The sequence below is a fragment of the Hippoglossus stenolepis genome, chromosome 3, assembly GCF_022539355.2.
Source record: "Hippoglossus stenolepis isolate QCI-W04-F060 chromosome 3, HSTE1.2, whole genome shotgun sequence".
Lineage (NCBI taxonomy): Eukaryota > Metazoa > Chordata > Actinopteri > Pleuronectiformes > Pleuronectidae > Hippoglossus > Hippoglossus stenolepis.
The window spans coordinates 2118709-2135656 of NC_061485.1; the positions used below are offsets into that span (position 1 = coordinate 2118709).

The window sequence follows — 16948 nt, forward strand, 5'->3', positions numbered from 1 at the left end:
GTCTCTTCAAACTGACAAAATATGGTAAATCAAATGACACATGCTTGATGTAGGAGACAAAAAGTCGTTATTGTTGCAGAACAAATCCTGTTGTTAGATATTATCTGCACATGCATTTAAAAAGGGTTCCATCATTATAGACAACGTGATAATAAGATACTGCTCTGATACAGTGGGATAACATGAACCACTGCCCCACCCCCAACAGTGCACTTACCTGTCCTCCTCCACCAGGACTGAAATGAGCCTGAGGGCAGATCGTTGGCTTTATATCCGGCAGTGAGCGGCTGTATCCTGCAGAATGAGACATGACGTCATGATATCCACGTGTGTGTGAGTGAACATGGCTTGTTGACTGTGTCAGTCAAAGTGGTGGGGCTGTAATGTGTCTTGTCATTGACTCTACAAGTCTCTGATCTCTTTTTATTTAGGATAGTACAACTTTATATTTGTTATACATGTCATTGATTAGAGAAACTGAATGGGTTCTCTCCGTACACACATCACATCCTTCCACCTCCTTGGTGCAGGAGCTAGAATGAGTCAGAAGAGCTCGTACCTCCGAGGCCCTTTGTTCCAATCAAGCCACACCAAGTGACTCACACTCACAGAGATCACTTCTATCAATATGTCTGAGTTTCTTCATCAAGATCCAAGTCTTATTCTCTGAATGTCCGTGAAAATGAAAACATATCTCTAAAAGGATTCCTGGATTTTCCCTTTAGTTCAGATCTGTGTCAACATTTAATGGGTTCTTTCTGGAAATCTATTAATTGGAATTTTTGCACAATCCTGCTGACAAACATACAAATAAACAATCAAGAAACAGGCCGGGGCAAAAACAGTCTCTCCTTTGCAGAGGTAACAAAAATGACCAGTTTGAATTCATCGTGTTTTGAGCAGACTTGCAGTTCCTGTGTGTAGTTGGAAAAACTGAATAGTGTGACAAGCAGTTTAGATTTACACAAGTGGAGCAGGATGTTTGATTGAAGCTTTTCAACAACGAGCCCGTCTATGAACGGTTGGTTAGGTTGTACTAACTTTACACAACAGATGCCTCTTCAGATACCTCCTGAAAGTATTGTCTCGTATCCCATAGATGATTGGACTGATGGATCGTGGCAGGACCTGCACAATAATATAATAAGCTAAGAGGGAGTCTGTATAAGTCTGAGGGAACCATTGCAGCAACACATTTAATAACCGAGGGGCAACATATGTGGTCATACAAAGCAGCAGCTGGAATCCATGGAGGAGGATTGTGTTTCTGGCTTTCTTGGCGTTTTTGCTTGCTCTTTTTGCAGTGAACAGAATTCTGAAGTAAGTATAAAAGATAATGAGCCAAACTAAGACTAGAAACACCGTGTATGAGATGTCCCTCTTCTTGGTAATGAGTGGACTTGGAAAGGCGGTTTCCCTGAGGCAGAACACTCTGGAGTGGAAGAAGTCCAGTGGCTCTGTGGCCAAGGTGATGAAAAGATCAGGAAGAACTGACAACATGCTGGTCGCCCAGATTAAACCAATCAGCATCAAAGTCCTCCTGACGGTGCAGATCTGCACGTGGCGAAGAGGGAGGCAGATGGCGACGTAGCACTCGACCGCCATGCAGGCCAGGTTCAGAGGGGTGTTTTCAGTGGTGAGCAGAGCAATCAGGATGAAGGTGCAGCAGACGGAGACGCTGAGTTTGTAGATGGTGTAGCTGATAACGAACAGGGTGACGGTCAGCGTCATTTGGATCATGTCATTGACGACCAGGTGAATGAAAAGGATGTAGCGAGGATTCGTGTAGAAGATCTGGAAGATGAGAGAAAACAACATGTGAAGGAGGATGTGGTTTGAAGACCTTTGCAAACTCTGGACGTCTGAGTCAGATACTTAACCAATATCGGTATCAGCACTTTGTTATTATTGGAAAAACAAAGAAAAACAAAACCGCCATACAAATGTCCAAAACTCGTACAGCAATATAGGAAGACAGAACCGCAGTTCGTGTTTTTAACATTCTCAGGAGTTTTGATAATTGTTCACAAAGGTTTTATTGCACTTACAGAATGGCGTCACCATCTTCCTGTCATTAATTATTGAGGCTACTTAGAATGAAAACCAGAACAATATGCCATTTCCAGATGAATGTAGCTGTACAGGTTAGCTGACGCACAGAAATAACACGATTCCTCTATTGTCGTATAAGGATAAAGTTGACTGCGCTGCCTGGAAATGACAATGACATGATGGATACTTCACTTGATCGTAGTCAGTCCTAAAGAGGCTCCACCCACACGACCACCTGTTTCTACGCTCATATCTGACATCCACACTTTTCTAAAACAGAGAAGCCACGTTTTAGTTTGAAATCTCCGGGGCTGTGTGTGGATGGAAGTGACGACACAGTCACCGACATTACTTCCTGATCGTCTCTTATCAGTCGTGACTCATCTAATTTCAGTCAAAGCAGAACATTGTAAACATCTACTGCAGATTACACAATCTGTTTCCTTTTCACAGCAGCACACACGTGTCCAGTGTCACATGAAACGCTCTCTCTGGGGTGTCCTTGGGAAAAGGGATAATTACTAGATCCTTTTAGATTTAAAATGAAAACGTCTTACTATGCGTGTGACCAGAGCTGCAGATGATTCACTGAATGATTTCTGTTTACACTCGTGAAAGGATTATCACACCTGGTGTTTGCAGAAGGTGTGAATGAGACCTGCATTGATGTAGTTGATGGAGATGCTGAGAACCACAACAAGCACGTTCTTGGCCACAGCTTTGGTGAAGGAGTCTCTGTACTCGATGACCACGGTCACGTTGGAGGATGACGAGTTCATCTCTTGACGTCTGAAGATCTGATGACAGAGAAAACATTACAGTTATTATAATATCGTGTTATTGACGAGGAAAGTCACAGAATATATTTCTGTCAGTATCATAGTAAAAACAACATGTTTGTTAAACTAAGGACAGTTTGACAGTTTAAGTTGGATGTATTTCTATTTAAAAACAAGTGCTGTACATTCTAAAAACATTACTAATTATATGTTTTAATACAATATAAGCTTCCAAACTTAAATCATTATCATGTCCTGTTAGAGAATCACATTATGACAGTGAGTCAGATCCGCTACATGATATTTAAATGGGATCACGATGAACACTATTTAATTTTTATTCAGAAAGTAATTATCTATCCAAGTTCAACACAAGGCTCAATATTAAGAAAATAGATTCAATTCTAACAAACAGGTTTCACAATGAAACTTCACCAGTTATTTATATGAACACAATTATTTTTTGTTATACAAGTTTTGAAATGTTATCTTTAAATATGCAAATAATCATTTAATGAGATCATTTAAATACAAACAGAAATCAGCTCATTGGATAAAGGAGTTTGTTCAAAATTCTTATTTCTTATAAAATCTTATTTGCTTTCTTGAGTCAAAGGTCTTGACAGTGGATATTTTGTGCATCTCTTTTTATCACTCAATTAATAAAAAAATACAGTGAACAGGTCATAAATATCTACATTTCCCCACGGTTGTAAGAATAAAATATTCTATAAATAAGACTGTGAATATATGAACAAACATCTCATTAAAGACATATATAAATATATATATATATAGATGATAGATTGTGTCAAACAAATATCTAAACGTCTAAATGTTGCATTTGTCTGAAAGAAAACATGGAAGCAAAAATAAGCCAAACTTTAAAACTTGACGAGTGCATAAAAAACCACGTCAGTGAAGGAAGCGTCTCACCTTTAAACTACTCAATCATCTGAAGAAACTGTTTCTGTAAATTAAAAGTTGAGAACGTTAATTTCTTTTCAACAGGAAGAAACATATGTTGGCTCTTCACCTCAGGATCAGGGCATCAGCCTGAAAGACACAGATTTGAGTGAATTCATTTAAATATTACAGTTATTAAATAATATTTTGCAGTAATGAACTAAATTGAACATTAAGTGTACTCGTTTAATAACTTTCACTGTGTTCTCTTTGTCTTTTACGCTTTTGCCTTAAAAACAAGATGATTGAGAATTAATAATTTATTATAATATATAAACAAGGTCTTTTTAAACAGCATCTGCATAAACATTTGCTTTCAGTCATTTCTGCTTTTTCAAATAGTTAATATCTGAGGTTTGAGGAGTCTGAGGAGACTCGGTCGTGATCAGGGACTCGAAATAAACAATATCCTGCAAAGAGGAAAGATTCCACGTTAAACTAAAGGAAACACACCAGTAAAACCACAAAGTAGCCTGTGTGAGCACGTCTTCAGAAACAGGACAACGCACAGGACAGCTCACAGCTGTCAGAGGAACAGGAAGAAGGAATAACATGACATTATTGTTTCATTAATCAAACACATCAACTTCCACTGTGGCACGAGAGCACAGTGGAAACAGAGCTCACCTCAGTCGCTGCAGAACATCACCAACACTGGTGCTGCAGAGACACTCGGAGGTTATATGTTGTGTGGTCAGCAATCATCCAAGGAAGTGTGTGTGTGTGTGTGTGTGTGTGTGTGTGTGTGTGTGTGTGTGTGTGTGTGTGTGTGTGTGTGTGTGACAGGTGAACTGCGTGCGCACAAAGATGTTCAATATGTTTGTGTATCTGTGTATTAATGGGAAATCATAAATTCCCCAGCGATTCAAACACAAAGCACTGGACGGGTCCTGGTAGTTTAGGATTAGAGTTGGTGTTTATTGTTAGGTGCAGGGCAGTTGGGGGTCGTCACATCACTTTGTGGGGGGGGCCGACACCTTGTCTCTCGCTGGCCTCCTCCTTTCTCTCCTCGCTCCAGCATTGAGCAGTGACTGTGTCTGAGGTCAGCTGGACTCTGGTCATAGGTTCACTTCCCCACCTTCATGTGTCAGGTCCCATAAGATGTGACACTGCGTCTTTGTGATGTTTCGTTTGGTCAGTGATGCTTCACACTCACCTTCAGCACTCGGTGGTGGCACCAGTGACAGTGACCATTCCACAGGATCACACTTTTCACATTCGCTGATGTTGAACTCCTCAAGCAACTCCTCCACTTCTCAGGTGTTTTCATCGTCTGTCTGTCAGCAGGATTCAAACTACTGAGCCTGTATGTTATTTATATCTATGGGTCACATTCACATCCATACAAACTTTGATAATGTTTCATATGTTCGAACATTACGATGACGAGGCCTCGTAATGTTTCAGGGAGTCAGCTCTGTCTGTTGAGACGTTTTGTTCTGAAAAGGTCAAAACTCCACCAACACTTAACAGCGTTTAATGACGTCATCACAGGCTCTTCTCAATATCACTGCTTCCTTCCTTTAGAAACAAAACCTTTGGTTCCCTCTGTTCTGCACCTCAACCCCCCCCCCCCAGAATATTGCACTTTCTCCAGTAAACTTTCTGTTTTCACAACTTAGTTTCCACAGGAACAACCTCCGGGATCTGCTGACATTTAACCCTCTGTGTGTTCAGGAAGTCGTGCTGCAGGACGTAGAGCCTCCTTCTCATCAGAGCTCGTTAGGCCCTCACGGTAAAGGTCATACACACTGGGGCAGCTCGTTAAGCACACACACACACACACACACACACACACACACACACACACACACACACACACACCACCAAAGGGATTTATTAGATGTGTCTTCTGAGAGAGTTTCTCATCATCATCATTAAAGTGGAGCTGTTTTCTTATCTGTGATCATTAGGATGATCATTTACCTAAATAGCTTTTGTAATAAATGGATAAACCAGTTGCTCAGTGGAGAGGAGCCGATCAAGGGACATTAACGAGGTGTTCTGAAACAACAAGCCGCTCTCAGTGGACGTGCTCTTTGGTCACATCAGATGGAAATCCACACGGAGGCTGAGGACGCTGTTGTTTCTCACTCGTCTGACTCGCTGCAGAAACAAATCACAGACACTTTGGAGCAGGTCACAGTTTGTGTGTGATGATTCAAAAAGTTGTTTCCATCATTTCAGACTTCACGACAAAGTATTTTGCATCTTTGAAACATTTACAGCTAATTTACATTCCCAAAATTATCCTGCAACATTTTTACAAACCAACATGTCTCGCGTCTCAGTCCGTGGAGAACATGTGTTTAAGGTCATCGTCAGTAACGACGCTCTGTGTCTGGAAGCAGGAAGTGATCCCCACGGAGCTGCTCTTCAAACACCAGGATCCCAGAGGAACTGCTTCTGTTCCTGGAAGAGTTTCACTCACTAACATGACTCGTCCCACCTTTTAGAATATGAAGTAAACTTAAAGCCACTGGGGACCCTCTGAGGAAAACCAGGCTTTAACATCTGGGTACTTACAGCAGTTCATCATCATCATCATCATCATCATCATCATCATCATCATCATCATCATCATCATCATCAGAGGTGCAACCAGGAAAAGTTCAGTGAAAAGTCTGTTGACTACGTTTAAACAGCAATAATCTGACTGTTGATCTTATTTATAATATAAGATATTATTCCAGTTATGGTGTTTACATGAGTTGCCACCAGAATAAATAATTCATATTCCTGTTTACATGTTATAACATTACGTCTTCTACCTGTTTACGCTCAAACTCAGGTCATGTGTCATCATCGGTTTGTAACTGTTGTCTGTTGATGTCACAAAATGCTGTGAAAAGTCCAACAGGAGTTAAAACGTGATGAAGACGTCACGAGACTGAGGACAGAAGACAAAACACACGTCCACAGTCTGAGTTTGACCTTATTCAGGTTAAAGTGATCAGAAAATGATGTTTACTTGTCAGTGTCTTATTCAGACTAATGTCTTCATCTGGTTAATATCAGACTATTGGTTCCATGTGAACGTGTCGAGTGTCTTGCCCAAGGAGCCGGAGTTGAACCACCAACCTCCAGGTTCATGGATGACAGGCCTCAGTCTCCTGGGAGGGAGTTTTCAACTGTTGTCTTGAAACTACTGGAAGTGTGTGTAGTTTGATACAGACAGTATTTCATACTGAGAGCCGGCAACAAGGAAATATCATAAGGCCTTAAAAAGGTGGAACTCATAAACCCTGGGGGAGAAACTCAGCTGTGAAAGATTTCACTCTTTTAATGTCTTCTGTGCTTTATTACAATGATTCACCAGAAAATATAACAAAGTAAAGTTATTAGAAAATATACAAAAACATAACAGGTGTTCAAATATAGAGGAGAATAAATTTATGGTCGTCTTTGTTTTATACAACATTGCAAGAGTTAGAAAATCGACCATTGTCATATGAATGAATTAGTAATGAATTAACACGCTTCCCAATAACTGACTGATTTCAATTCATTATTCCACAAACATGTGGAGACTGTTGTTGGATGAAATGTAGAAAGTGCAGAGTGAAGAAAAGAATGATGTTACGTCAGAAAGGTCATTTATTCAGAGTCAAATACTGATTCTGATAATATGAACAGCTCAATCAACACCAGACCACAGCTCCAGTGAAACTTTACACTTCCCTTTGTTTCAACACTTCTCTCACTACGAAGCCCAACAGGATTTAAAAAGGACTTTTCTACCTGGAAAACTAAAAACCATGACGTATGAAAAATGGGAGTGGTAACAACATTTCATTTTACTAACTCCTGTTTGTATCTGATGATGTACGATTAGATGTCTGGAGGATATCTCTGATTGTTGGTTGACACATGGAAACTGTAGGTTGGCACAAATATGCATTTAAATCAACACTATGCAACTTTTCTACCTGAAAGCAGCAGCTTGGTGAAAGTGAGTCTGATGTGTGAGTGTGAACATGAGAAAGTTTCCTCCTTCTCTCCCTGAACGTCTGTTCTCTGTGACTCTGCTGAGTGGGTTCCATCTCCTGTGAGAAGAACTGACTGAGAGTCAGCTTCAACTGTCACAACCAGCTGCAGCTGAAGAGTGAAGCTGAACTGAGATCAGTTCAAAACACTCTGAAGTTATTAAAAACCAGAGTTTATCTCCAATATTCAGCAGGAAACTGTTAAAACATGAAGAGTTCTGAACAGTTTGGTGGATTTGTTACAGCTGCAGCTCTTCAGGGTCAGGAAGCAGAGGATCATGGGTAATATTTCAGTTCAGTGAGTGGGACACGTGTCATCGCTCGAACACAGAGCCAAACAGAGTCATCACCACATGTGGCTGCAGGGGGCGCTGTTGGTCAATAAAAGTTGCATAGTGTTGCTAATATTCATCTATTTTATACAAACGTTTATTTTGAATCGTAGATTGTTGTCGCTGTTGTCTTTTAAAGGCAATAAGTGTACAAATGATTTATTTTTTACATCTATACCAGAAAAGTGAATCCTAATCACAAGCTGTCAGATAAATGTCGTCCTCATCAACGTGCAGATCAGCAGATCTACTGAAGGCCCCCAAGGCTTCGTGAAAAGACTGGATGGTCCATTGATCAGAAGGGATTTCTGATTCCTGCTCTAAATGATCTCTCCAGGATGTGCCCTCCTCTTCCTCCTCTTCCTCACTCTGTCCTTCTTCCTTTGTGGCGTCCTGGTCACTTCCTGGTGAGAAGCTGGTTCTCCAGCTGCTCCAGACGAGCAGTCATCCCAGCCAGTGGGCAGTTGATTAAGGAATAACAAACACACACATGAGTATTTTCTGTACATCAGATATTTGTCACTTTACAAATTCAGACTTATTGATTTTCAGCAGCAGAATAATTCACACTCATCGCTGACATTGAGTCAAAGAAACATCATCTAACTGGTTTATATGGATCCAGTTTCTGACACATTCGATACCAGTTGGATGAATTTCTATATGGTTGGTAAGTGTAATACATTTATATCTGGCGTTTCTCTTCCTTCTTCTGAATGACCACCACTCAAGTGCCTCTATGTCCTGCTCTTTTCCTTCACACATCATTCACCCTGATGGAACAGCTGCCGGGGACAACAGGCATCGTTTTCAACAAATCAAATGAGAAGATTCTTTTAGTTTCACATGGTCACAAACCTCAGTTTACTCTCTAATATCAGAGCAGGTATTTGTTTCAAGATGTCTTTGAAAGGATATGTTTCTGTGTGAGCTGCTCCAGGCTGCTCATGGTCGCCTGCTGGAACTCCACCAGACTCTCACAGGCACACGGGTCCTTCACCTCGATCTCCCCCTGACTCTCCTCTGCACACACACGTCAGTACCATCATCCACATGGACGCACATGTCACCGTATGTTCACCGGCTCGAGTTTCACTTCGTGATACGATCGTTAGTCACTTCAACTATTTGACCTTCTCTTCACCACATCTGTCTCGATGCTGCAGTGATTGGTCACTTATCAGGAAACACTGCTGCAGTTTAAACATGTGTTTCAGGGGTAAATCATGATTTAGCCTGAATGTTCCTGGGACCAACTGAAAACTGAAATACTTGAAAACAAAGTTAAAAACGTCTGAATTGCTCTTCTCTTGTTTACATGTGGAATAAGGTTCATCTATGAAGATATAGTTATTCTCCCAACTGTCATGTCGCACCTTTGCCAGTAGATGGAGCCAAACAACAAGATATTAAATTACCCTGCCGGCATTATCTTCTTCTTCTTCTCTGGGAATGGTTTCACGTTTCAATTTTTAAAAAGAGTTTTTACATGTTTGAGTAAAATATACAGTATGAAAAGTTGAGCTGATCCATTCAGACTTTTGCCAAATTAAGACGTAAAAAATGTTGAATGTCAAAAAAGAAAATGTCCTCATTGTCAAACTCTTATCACAAAGAAATGTAATTGAGACTTGATATTTGACAGTTTAACCAATAACTTCTTACTCACAGATACAACCAAGTATACAGCGCTCGAATAGAGAATTTAAAATTAAGTAAAACATTAAAAATAAATGCACATCTTTTCTGAATTGTTAATTCTATAAGATAAAACTTTTGATATTGGCAAACAGATAATAAATGTGTGGTGTTGTGTGTTGTGTTTGTCGTGGGGCTCCTGTACATTGTCAACATGCAGCGTCCTCAGTGGAGGATTGTACCTGGACAGACGTTCAGCTTGAGGTTCTCAGCGATGGTGCTGATGGCCGTGAAGTCGGTGGTGTAATAGAAATGTTTCTCCACGGGTTCGGACGCGATTTCACGAAGCTCGTCCTCTACAGCTTTTCCCACGCCCACAGCGTACATGGTGATGCCTGCGTACGTGCACACAAAGACCGTTCATCTGCAGCAACTCATCAACTGACAGAACCAGAGAACAGACCGTGGATCTGCGTTGACCCTCTCACCGCTCGAGTCTTACCGGCTTCTTTGGGCATCTTGGCGAACTCAGTGATGTCGTCCTGGGAGCGTCCGTCTGTGAAGACCAGTCCGATGCGGGGGATGTTGCGGCTGGCGGGACGAGCGCCCTCGGCCTCGGAGAAACTGTTCTCCAGCATGTGTTTCAGGGCCAGACCCGTCATCGTACCTTTCTCCATGTACTCAACCTACACAGCCACAGAAATGAGTGGACAGGGTTTTGTTAGTATCAACCCACCGTGACGTCACCCGTTGGTTTGTGAGCCGCCATTTTCAAGAGTTTGGCATTTTGTCCAGCGCCATCTTGGTTTTTTGAAACCTGAAGTAACCATATTTGGGGGGAGCAGGGGGCGGAGCTCCACGTCCACACTGGCTCCTCCTTCTGGACCTGCAGTCTACAGGTCTATGACTCTAACTGAAGTCAGGGACGTCATGAGCAGGTGGTTCTCTTTGTATTTTCCTGTTGGCGGCTCGTGAAATAAAATGTAGTGTGGACTGAGAGTTGGGTTAAAACTTTTATTTGAACTGTGTAATGATAATTCAAATGATCACACTGTCTTTACGTCGCTCCAGAATGAACGGCTGGTTCTCAGGATGCTTTTTAATACTTTCTCCACACGGAGTCTGACATGAAAACATTAAAGATAACAAACACAGGTTTACCTTCATGACTGCAGCTTTGATCTCATCAGCAGAGTGGTACATGTTGAGAGGAAACTCTGTCCTGACCCGGCTGGAGTACTGGACCAGACCCACTCTGGTGCCGTGAGTGGACACGTCCAGGGAGTCAACAACCTGAGACACAGCCGGAGGAGGAGGAGGAGGAGGTGAGGGATATTCACCTGACACACACACACACACACACACACTTTCCTGCAGGGAGTGGCTGGTGGGCTTCAGTGGGCTAATTTCAGTCAACAGAAGGAGACACTGGAAACGGAGACAGAGGTAACTTCTGTGTTGCACCTCTGGAGACAGAACTTGGTGAATACAGGGTTGAAGTTTGTTGCTGAACTCTCAGGTTACATCCACTTCCTGTCAGTAACAGTTCCACCTCGTCGTCGCTCCAACAAAAGAAAGTGTGTAATACACAATGATGTCATTATACTGTACCTTGTTGAAGGCTTTTTTCCTGTTTTGCTGGAGAAAGAAACAAGGACAGAGTCCACGTCTTAAATTGTGTGTTCAAGGGAAATTGTAGATGTGCATGATTTCATACACTTAATTGATAAGGATGGGTAACAAGGGAAGTCAGGGACTTCAGAACCCAGAAAGTCAAATGGTGGGCTTTATGGTTGCAAGAGTGAGGACGGGAAAGTGTGACATTTTTCTTCCAATATGGTCCAGAGACTTTGCTTTTCCTCATAACGGGTCATTCATTGTCGAAAAAATTAAACTTTTAAGAGAGAAACTCCTCGAAAGAGGAAGAATCAAAAAGCAACAAAAAAAAAAGAACAAAAAATAAATAAATAAATAAATAAATAAATCAAGGTCGCAATGTGGAAAGACAGAAGATAATAAGAAAGTGTCTTGAAATGTGGGAAAAAGAGGCAGAGTGTAGGGACAGAAAACAAACTTTAAACAGATGGCTAAGGTTGATAAGAAGGAAACTGAGAAAGTTGAAAAGAAATCATATAGATCTCTGTATTCTCCATTACAGGGTGTGGCAGTCCTCCCCTCGACGCCTGCCTTCCTCCTCACCTACGACAAAACCCTCCTCCATATGATGTGCAGAGACCAGACTCCACCAATCAACGATCAGGCCCATCTCAGACTCCACCCACTCCAGTCAATGGAGACGGGGCAGCGGGAGGACTAAATGATGACGCCACCTCCTCCTCATCTTTAGGCCCCACTGACTTTGCAAAGATATGTCCGCACTGTGGGGGAGACCTCCGTCTGACTTCACCAGACTGGGATGATGCGGTTAATGCAGCATACGTCAGCGCCTTCAACACACTCCTCAACGCCCTGAGGACCGCCTTCCCCAATAAAATTGACATGTCCAAAATAGCAGGTGCAAACAACAACCAGGCGAAACTGTAGGAGATTTCCTCACACGTCTGACCGTCCTGTTTAATCAACACAGAGGCATCCCCATACCTGACACCCTTGGCGAGCCAGGGGCATGAAACACATCTGAAACAGGCCTTCCTGAATGGTCTCCTCCCCACTACGGGCAGGCGCAGGCCACACCTGCATTGGGCTTGAGAATGCTGCGCCGACCGAGGTCAGATGTCATTCTGAACATGCTGAACGTCAACACAAAGAAACCACAGACAAAACTCAGCAGAAAAAGAATCAACAACTCCAGAAAGCACAGCTAACCATGATGCAGGCTGTGTCAGCCCTGTCAAGGCCACGCAGACAAGATAACGCTGATAGCAGAGCCAACTTCACTGTACCAGGAAGAGGGGGCGTGGACGTGGCCGTGGGCGAGGCTTCTCTGTACACTGGGGCAAGGGACTGCCCCCAGCAGCGAGAGGGAGGAGACAAGAACTTTATGTATTCACCCAGTCTGAGTGCATTTGATCTAAAAATGTCTCAACCTTCTGTTCTCCAGCCACACGCTCATTTGTTGTGACTGAAAATCACCTTCATTCTTATGCAATGTTGTCCAGCCCCTCTGATGTTTTCCTTTACTTTCAGATCTGCCTGAAACACTGTGGGCAAAGGACAAATATAATGTGGGCCTCATCAGAAACTGTGATCCAGTCAAAATCACTCCAAAATCGGATTATAGGCCATGTAAACAACAATATCCACTCAGACAGGAAGCAGTGGAGGATACGTCCTGTTTTTGAATCCTTTTTGCAGGCTGGTGTAATTGTCCCCTGCCCTGATTCACCAGTCCGCACTCCACTGTTCCCAGTTAAGAAGATCCGAGACAAAGGTCAACCTACTGAGTGGCGGTTTGTGCAGGATCTGAAGGCTGTGAATGATGCCTCAGCAAACTAGTTTGTTCAACAAACTGTGACATTTCTGGGTCATGTCGTCACCAAAGATGGCAAATCCCTGTCTGATAAGAGAGTAGAAGCTATTGTTAACATGCCTAAACCCTTGGCAGAAGAAACAACTCATGTCATTCATCATAGAGCGTTCATTCCTGACTTTGCTCTTCTTGAAGCCCCTTTAGGTGCTCTGTACCATGGCAAATAACTCACTCCTCCCGACGTGTCGTTTGGACTCAGAGGCAGTCGAGGCATTTGTCACACTGAAGAAGACGCTGCAGCAATCTCCCACTCTTGCTCTCCTAACCCTGACAAACCTTTTGTTCAGGCTGTGGATGAGAGAGACCGCTGCATGACTTCCGTCCTCCTTCAGTCTCATGGTGACATGAGACTGCAAATTGGCTACTGGAAGCATGCAAATTGGCTACTGGTAAAACACTCACAGTCTACACTGACTCCAGATATGTATTCGGTGTAACTCATGATTTTGGCACCCTTTGGCAACACAGAAACTTCCTCACATCTTCTGGTAAAAAGATCTTCTGTCTGCCATTTTGCATTGTTAAGAGACATTATTCCACAATGGGGAATTCCTAGCAGAATTTCCAGTGACAATGGCAGACACTTTATACGAAGCTGTCAAACAACTCGGTTCTCATCTATACGATGGGTGTGCGAACACACTGTGCACATCATCCAGCCAGTGGTGGAGCTGTGGAGCGAGAACGGCACACTCAAAACTAAACTTGCAAAGTGCTGTGAAGACACAGGTCTCTCATGGACAAAAGTCCTGCCTCTGGTGCTGATGTACATGAGGATGGGAAAGCGAACCCCACATTGGTGTGGATCCTCCGTCTTCTCCACTTCCATCCACAGACTTGTGTGATCATGATATGTTGTCCTTTGCTCTAACCTGACTTCTTCTCTTTAAGACATCAGGAGACAGGTGGCAAGCCCTACCAGGTTCTGCTCACAACCCACACAGCAGTGAAAGTTGCTGAAAGAGCCACCTGGATCCACGCCAGCCACTGCAAATGAGTACCAGCTCCATCTGACCAGCTGACGCCTTCAACTGAAAGCACACACTGATACTTCCACAGGTTGAGAAGCACCGAGAGTGTTGTATGATTAACCACACGAGCGTTCTGCCACAACACAGAATCTGCCAGACAACTGAGACCATGGACAGGCCATGGTATCCATTTCGACATCCAGGGTTGTGTGGCCTGAGAGGCTCGCTATACGTGTTACTCATGATCTCCTCTATTATTGTTTTGCACATTATTCTGTCTAGGTGCACTCCTGTAAAAGTCTCTGATGATCTAACGAACTGTCTTTTCCTACAGTGTCCTCTCAGAACCATCCAGCACATGCAAATTTGACTAGACACAAGAGAGGTGATTCAGGTCCCCTTGATCCGTAACTTATTCCCCATCCCTCCCTACCTGGACACTGACAGCACAGATGGTTCTGATGACGATACTCAATTTTAGGTTTTTTTTATGTTATTTTCTCCCCCCAGATGCTTTTGTGTTTCTTAGTGATTTCACTAGAAAAAAAAACAGCTACTGCAATTATCCTTTCAACTTCATATTTTATGATGCTTTAATTTGAATCTCTGTAAATTTTTAAGGTTGATGTGAGTTACTTTATGAAGTTTGTACATACTGAATCAATTTTACTTCCAAGCAAGAATTTAAAAAGTTTTTACTGGATATTTTCAACCTTAGATATACTGTATGTTGACATTTAACGTTTTATTACATTTTAATATGTAATACAACTGTATTGATATGAATCAATACAGTATGTTTAATTTTTTTTAATTTTTAAAATTTTGATAATGGTTAATGAGATGATGATGTTGTTTGTGTCTAAGGTAGTGGAAATCCCCCTGACCAGGTGTCTCACTGCTGTGATACTGTCTACCTGACAGGATGGAACCCTTATTTGGTGGTGTCTCACTGCTATGACCTTGATCAACAGGGTGCATGCCCTTATTTGGTGATGTTTTCTTCCAACTGCTACAGTGGACGGACAGACACAGATGATGATCTCATGTCTTTCATGTCTTTTTTTCAGATTATGTTTTATGAAACGCCTCTTTGTATAAGTTCTGGCTTTGTGAACTTGTGGCCAGTTCCATTTTGAGCACGTGCTTGTTGTGTAACCTCTGCAGAGCTTACTATTAAAAAGACTCAAAGGCAACTCCAGTCTGAGAATTTCATTATTTCAAATCTCAAGATGAATTTCCATCACACTACACACTGAACCTTTAACATTAAAACATGATGGCTGACCTCAGAGTCTCCAGTCGACAGGTTGGACTCTGTAGAAAACCACACAGCTCCTTCACTTCTGAGTCCTGCAGGTTGTTTCTACTCAGATCCAGTTCTCTCAGATGAGAGGGGTTTGACCTCAGAGCTGAAGCCAGAGAAGAACAGCTGATCTCTGACAGTCTGCAGTAATCCAACCTGGATAAAGAATAAAACTTAACTGTAAATTAAACTGAGTTCATGTGTGAAAATAACAGACACATATTCATGTCAGCACAGACTCATAACATGGAAGATAAATATGAAATCAGACATGTTGGACTAAAAACGAGTCCTGATTCAATAAAATAGATTATTTGGACCCGGTCTCTGTCCTGCAGATCAGTTTAGGAAATCCAGAACTAAACTCAGTGTTTTAACAAGTAGCTGAATATTTAAAACATCACAGATTAATTAATGAATGGATTCAAGTTATGTATGAAGAGGAATTATGTTAAATTAGAATTACATGAGATAAATTGTGTATAAATGCTGTTTTATAGATATGAGATCTACAAAAGTGAGTCAGTGAACTGACCTCAGAGTCTCCAGTCCACAGGTTGGACTCTGTAGAAAACCACACAGCTCCTTCACTCCTGAGTCCTGCAGGTTGTTTCCTCCCAGATCCAGTTGTCTCAGATGAGAGGGGTTTGACCTCAGAGCTGAAGCCAGAGAAGAACAGCTGATCTTTGACAGACTGCAGTCCTTCAACCTGGATAAAGAATAAAACTTAACTGTAAATTAAACTGAGTTCATGTGTGAAAATAAAAGACTTTGACTAAACATCACTGTCTCTGTTTTCAGACCTGAAGTCTGAGTCAAGTTGTTCTGGACATTTTCTGGAACTTTTCCTGCAGCCTCCTAATAAAGTTTCTGAGTGAGTCCATGTGAGAATAGAGCAGGTGAATGTCCAGAGGATTCACAGAGACGAGTGGACGTGTTGAGGACACAAACACGTGACGGATGTGAAACTGGAAGAACACAAATATCTCAGGATGAAGAAGAGGAGCCGTACACGAAGAAGACGAAGACGTCAACTTGGAAACACGAGGAGATTCCAGAGCTTTTGGTGATGAGGGTCATTATTTCAAATCTCAAGATGAATTTCCATCACAATTGTTTCCTTCTAACTGAGACAGGAACTGAGTCCTTTCTGGTGGTAAAGATAATAATAACAATAATAATAATGAATGTATATACATTCATTATTATTAGTGTGTATGTGTGTCTGTAAAAATATTTCATGAGTTAAGTTACGAACAGCAGTTTTAATTTTAGAACACACACACACACACACACACACACACACACACACACACACAGAGTCATGTGATTCCCAGTAACTGCAGAGCGGAGGAGGAGGAGCAGCCAGTGAAAGTGAAAGTGTTCAGACTTGTTCTAACTACAAGGAGCAGATGGAGGAGACGTGAA

The 16948-nt window shown here is 42.1% G+C and overlaps 2 protein-coding genes and 1 long non-coding RNA gene across 3 annotated transcripts in view; 1 reads left to right on the forward strand and 2 right to left on the reverse strand.

Annotated features, from left to right (window-relative positions):
* Positions 1-1016: 1016 nt before the first annotated feature.
* On the reverse strand, positions 1017-2845 carry LOC118104607 (odorant receptor 131-2-like). Its single transcript, XM_047339381.1, has 2 exons — positions 2682-2845; positions 1017-1794 (listed from the first exon to the last, which is right to left on the reverse strand). Exons 1-2 carry the CDS (start codon positions 2829-2831, stop codon positions 1027-1029), a joined length of 918 nt encoding a protein of 305 aa, XP_047195337.1. The 5' UTR covers positions 2832-2845; the 3' UTR covers positions 1017-1026.
* A 1927-nt stretch (positions 2846-4772) lies between these two features.
* Positions 4773-6761, forward strand: LOC124851565. The gene is made up of 2 exons (XR_007032599.1): positions 4773-5532; positions 6149-6761. It is a non-coding gene; the product is annotated as an uncharacterized LOC124851565 (long non-coding RNA).
* Positions 6762-7967: 1206 nt separating this feature from the next.
* Positions 7968-16948, reverse strand: part of LOC118104599 (matrilin-4-like) — a 27201-nt gene continuing 18220 nt past the window's right edge. Inside the window, exons 2-6 of the mRNA XM_047339298.1 lie at positions 10915-11267; positions 10256-10439; positions 9996-10148; positions 9034-9138; positions 7968-8571 (exon numbers count right to left, since the gene is read on the reverse strand). Coding sequence (XP_047195254.1) covers positions 8513-8571; positions 9034-9138; positions 9996-10148; positions 10256-10439; positions 10915-11267 — 854 coding nt within the window. The 3' untranslated portion in view covers positions 7968-8512. The remainder of the gene's footprint in view (positions 8572-9033; positions 9139-9995; positions 10149-10255; positions 10440-10914; positions 11268-16948) is intronic.

What these genes read in the sequence shown, in the direction of transcription:
- LOC118104607 (XM_047339381.1), bottom strand. Translation starts at nt 2,831, where the DNA reads ATGAACTCGTCATCCTCCAACGTGACCGTGGTCATCGAGTACAGAGAC. An exon ending in ACACCTTCTGCAAACACCAG is followed by an intron (nt 1,795 to 2,681) that starts GTGTGATAATCC and finishes CTCATCTTCCAG; the next exon opens with ATCTTCTACACGAATCCTCG.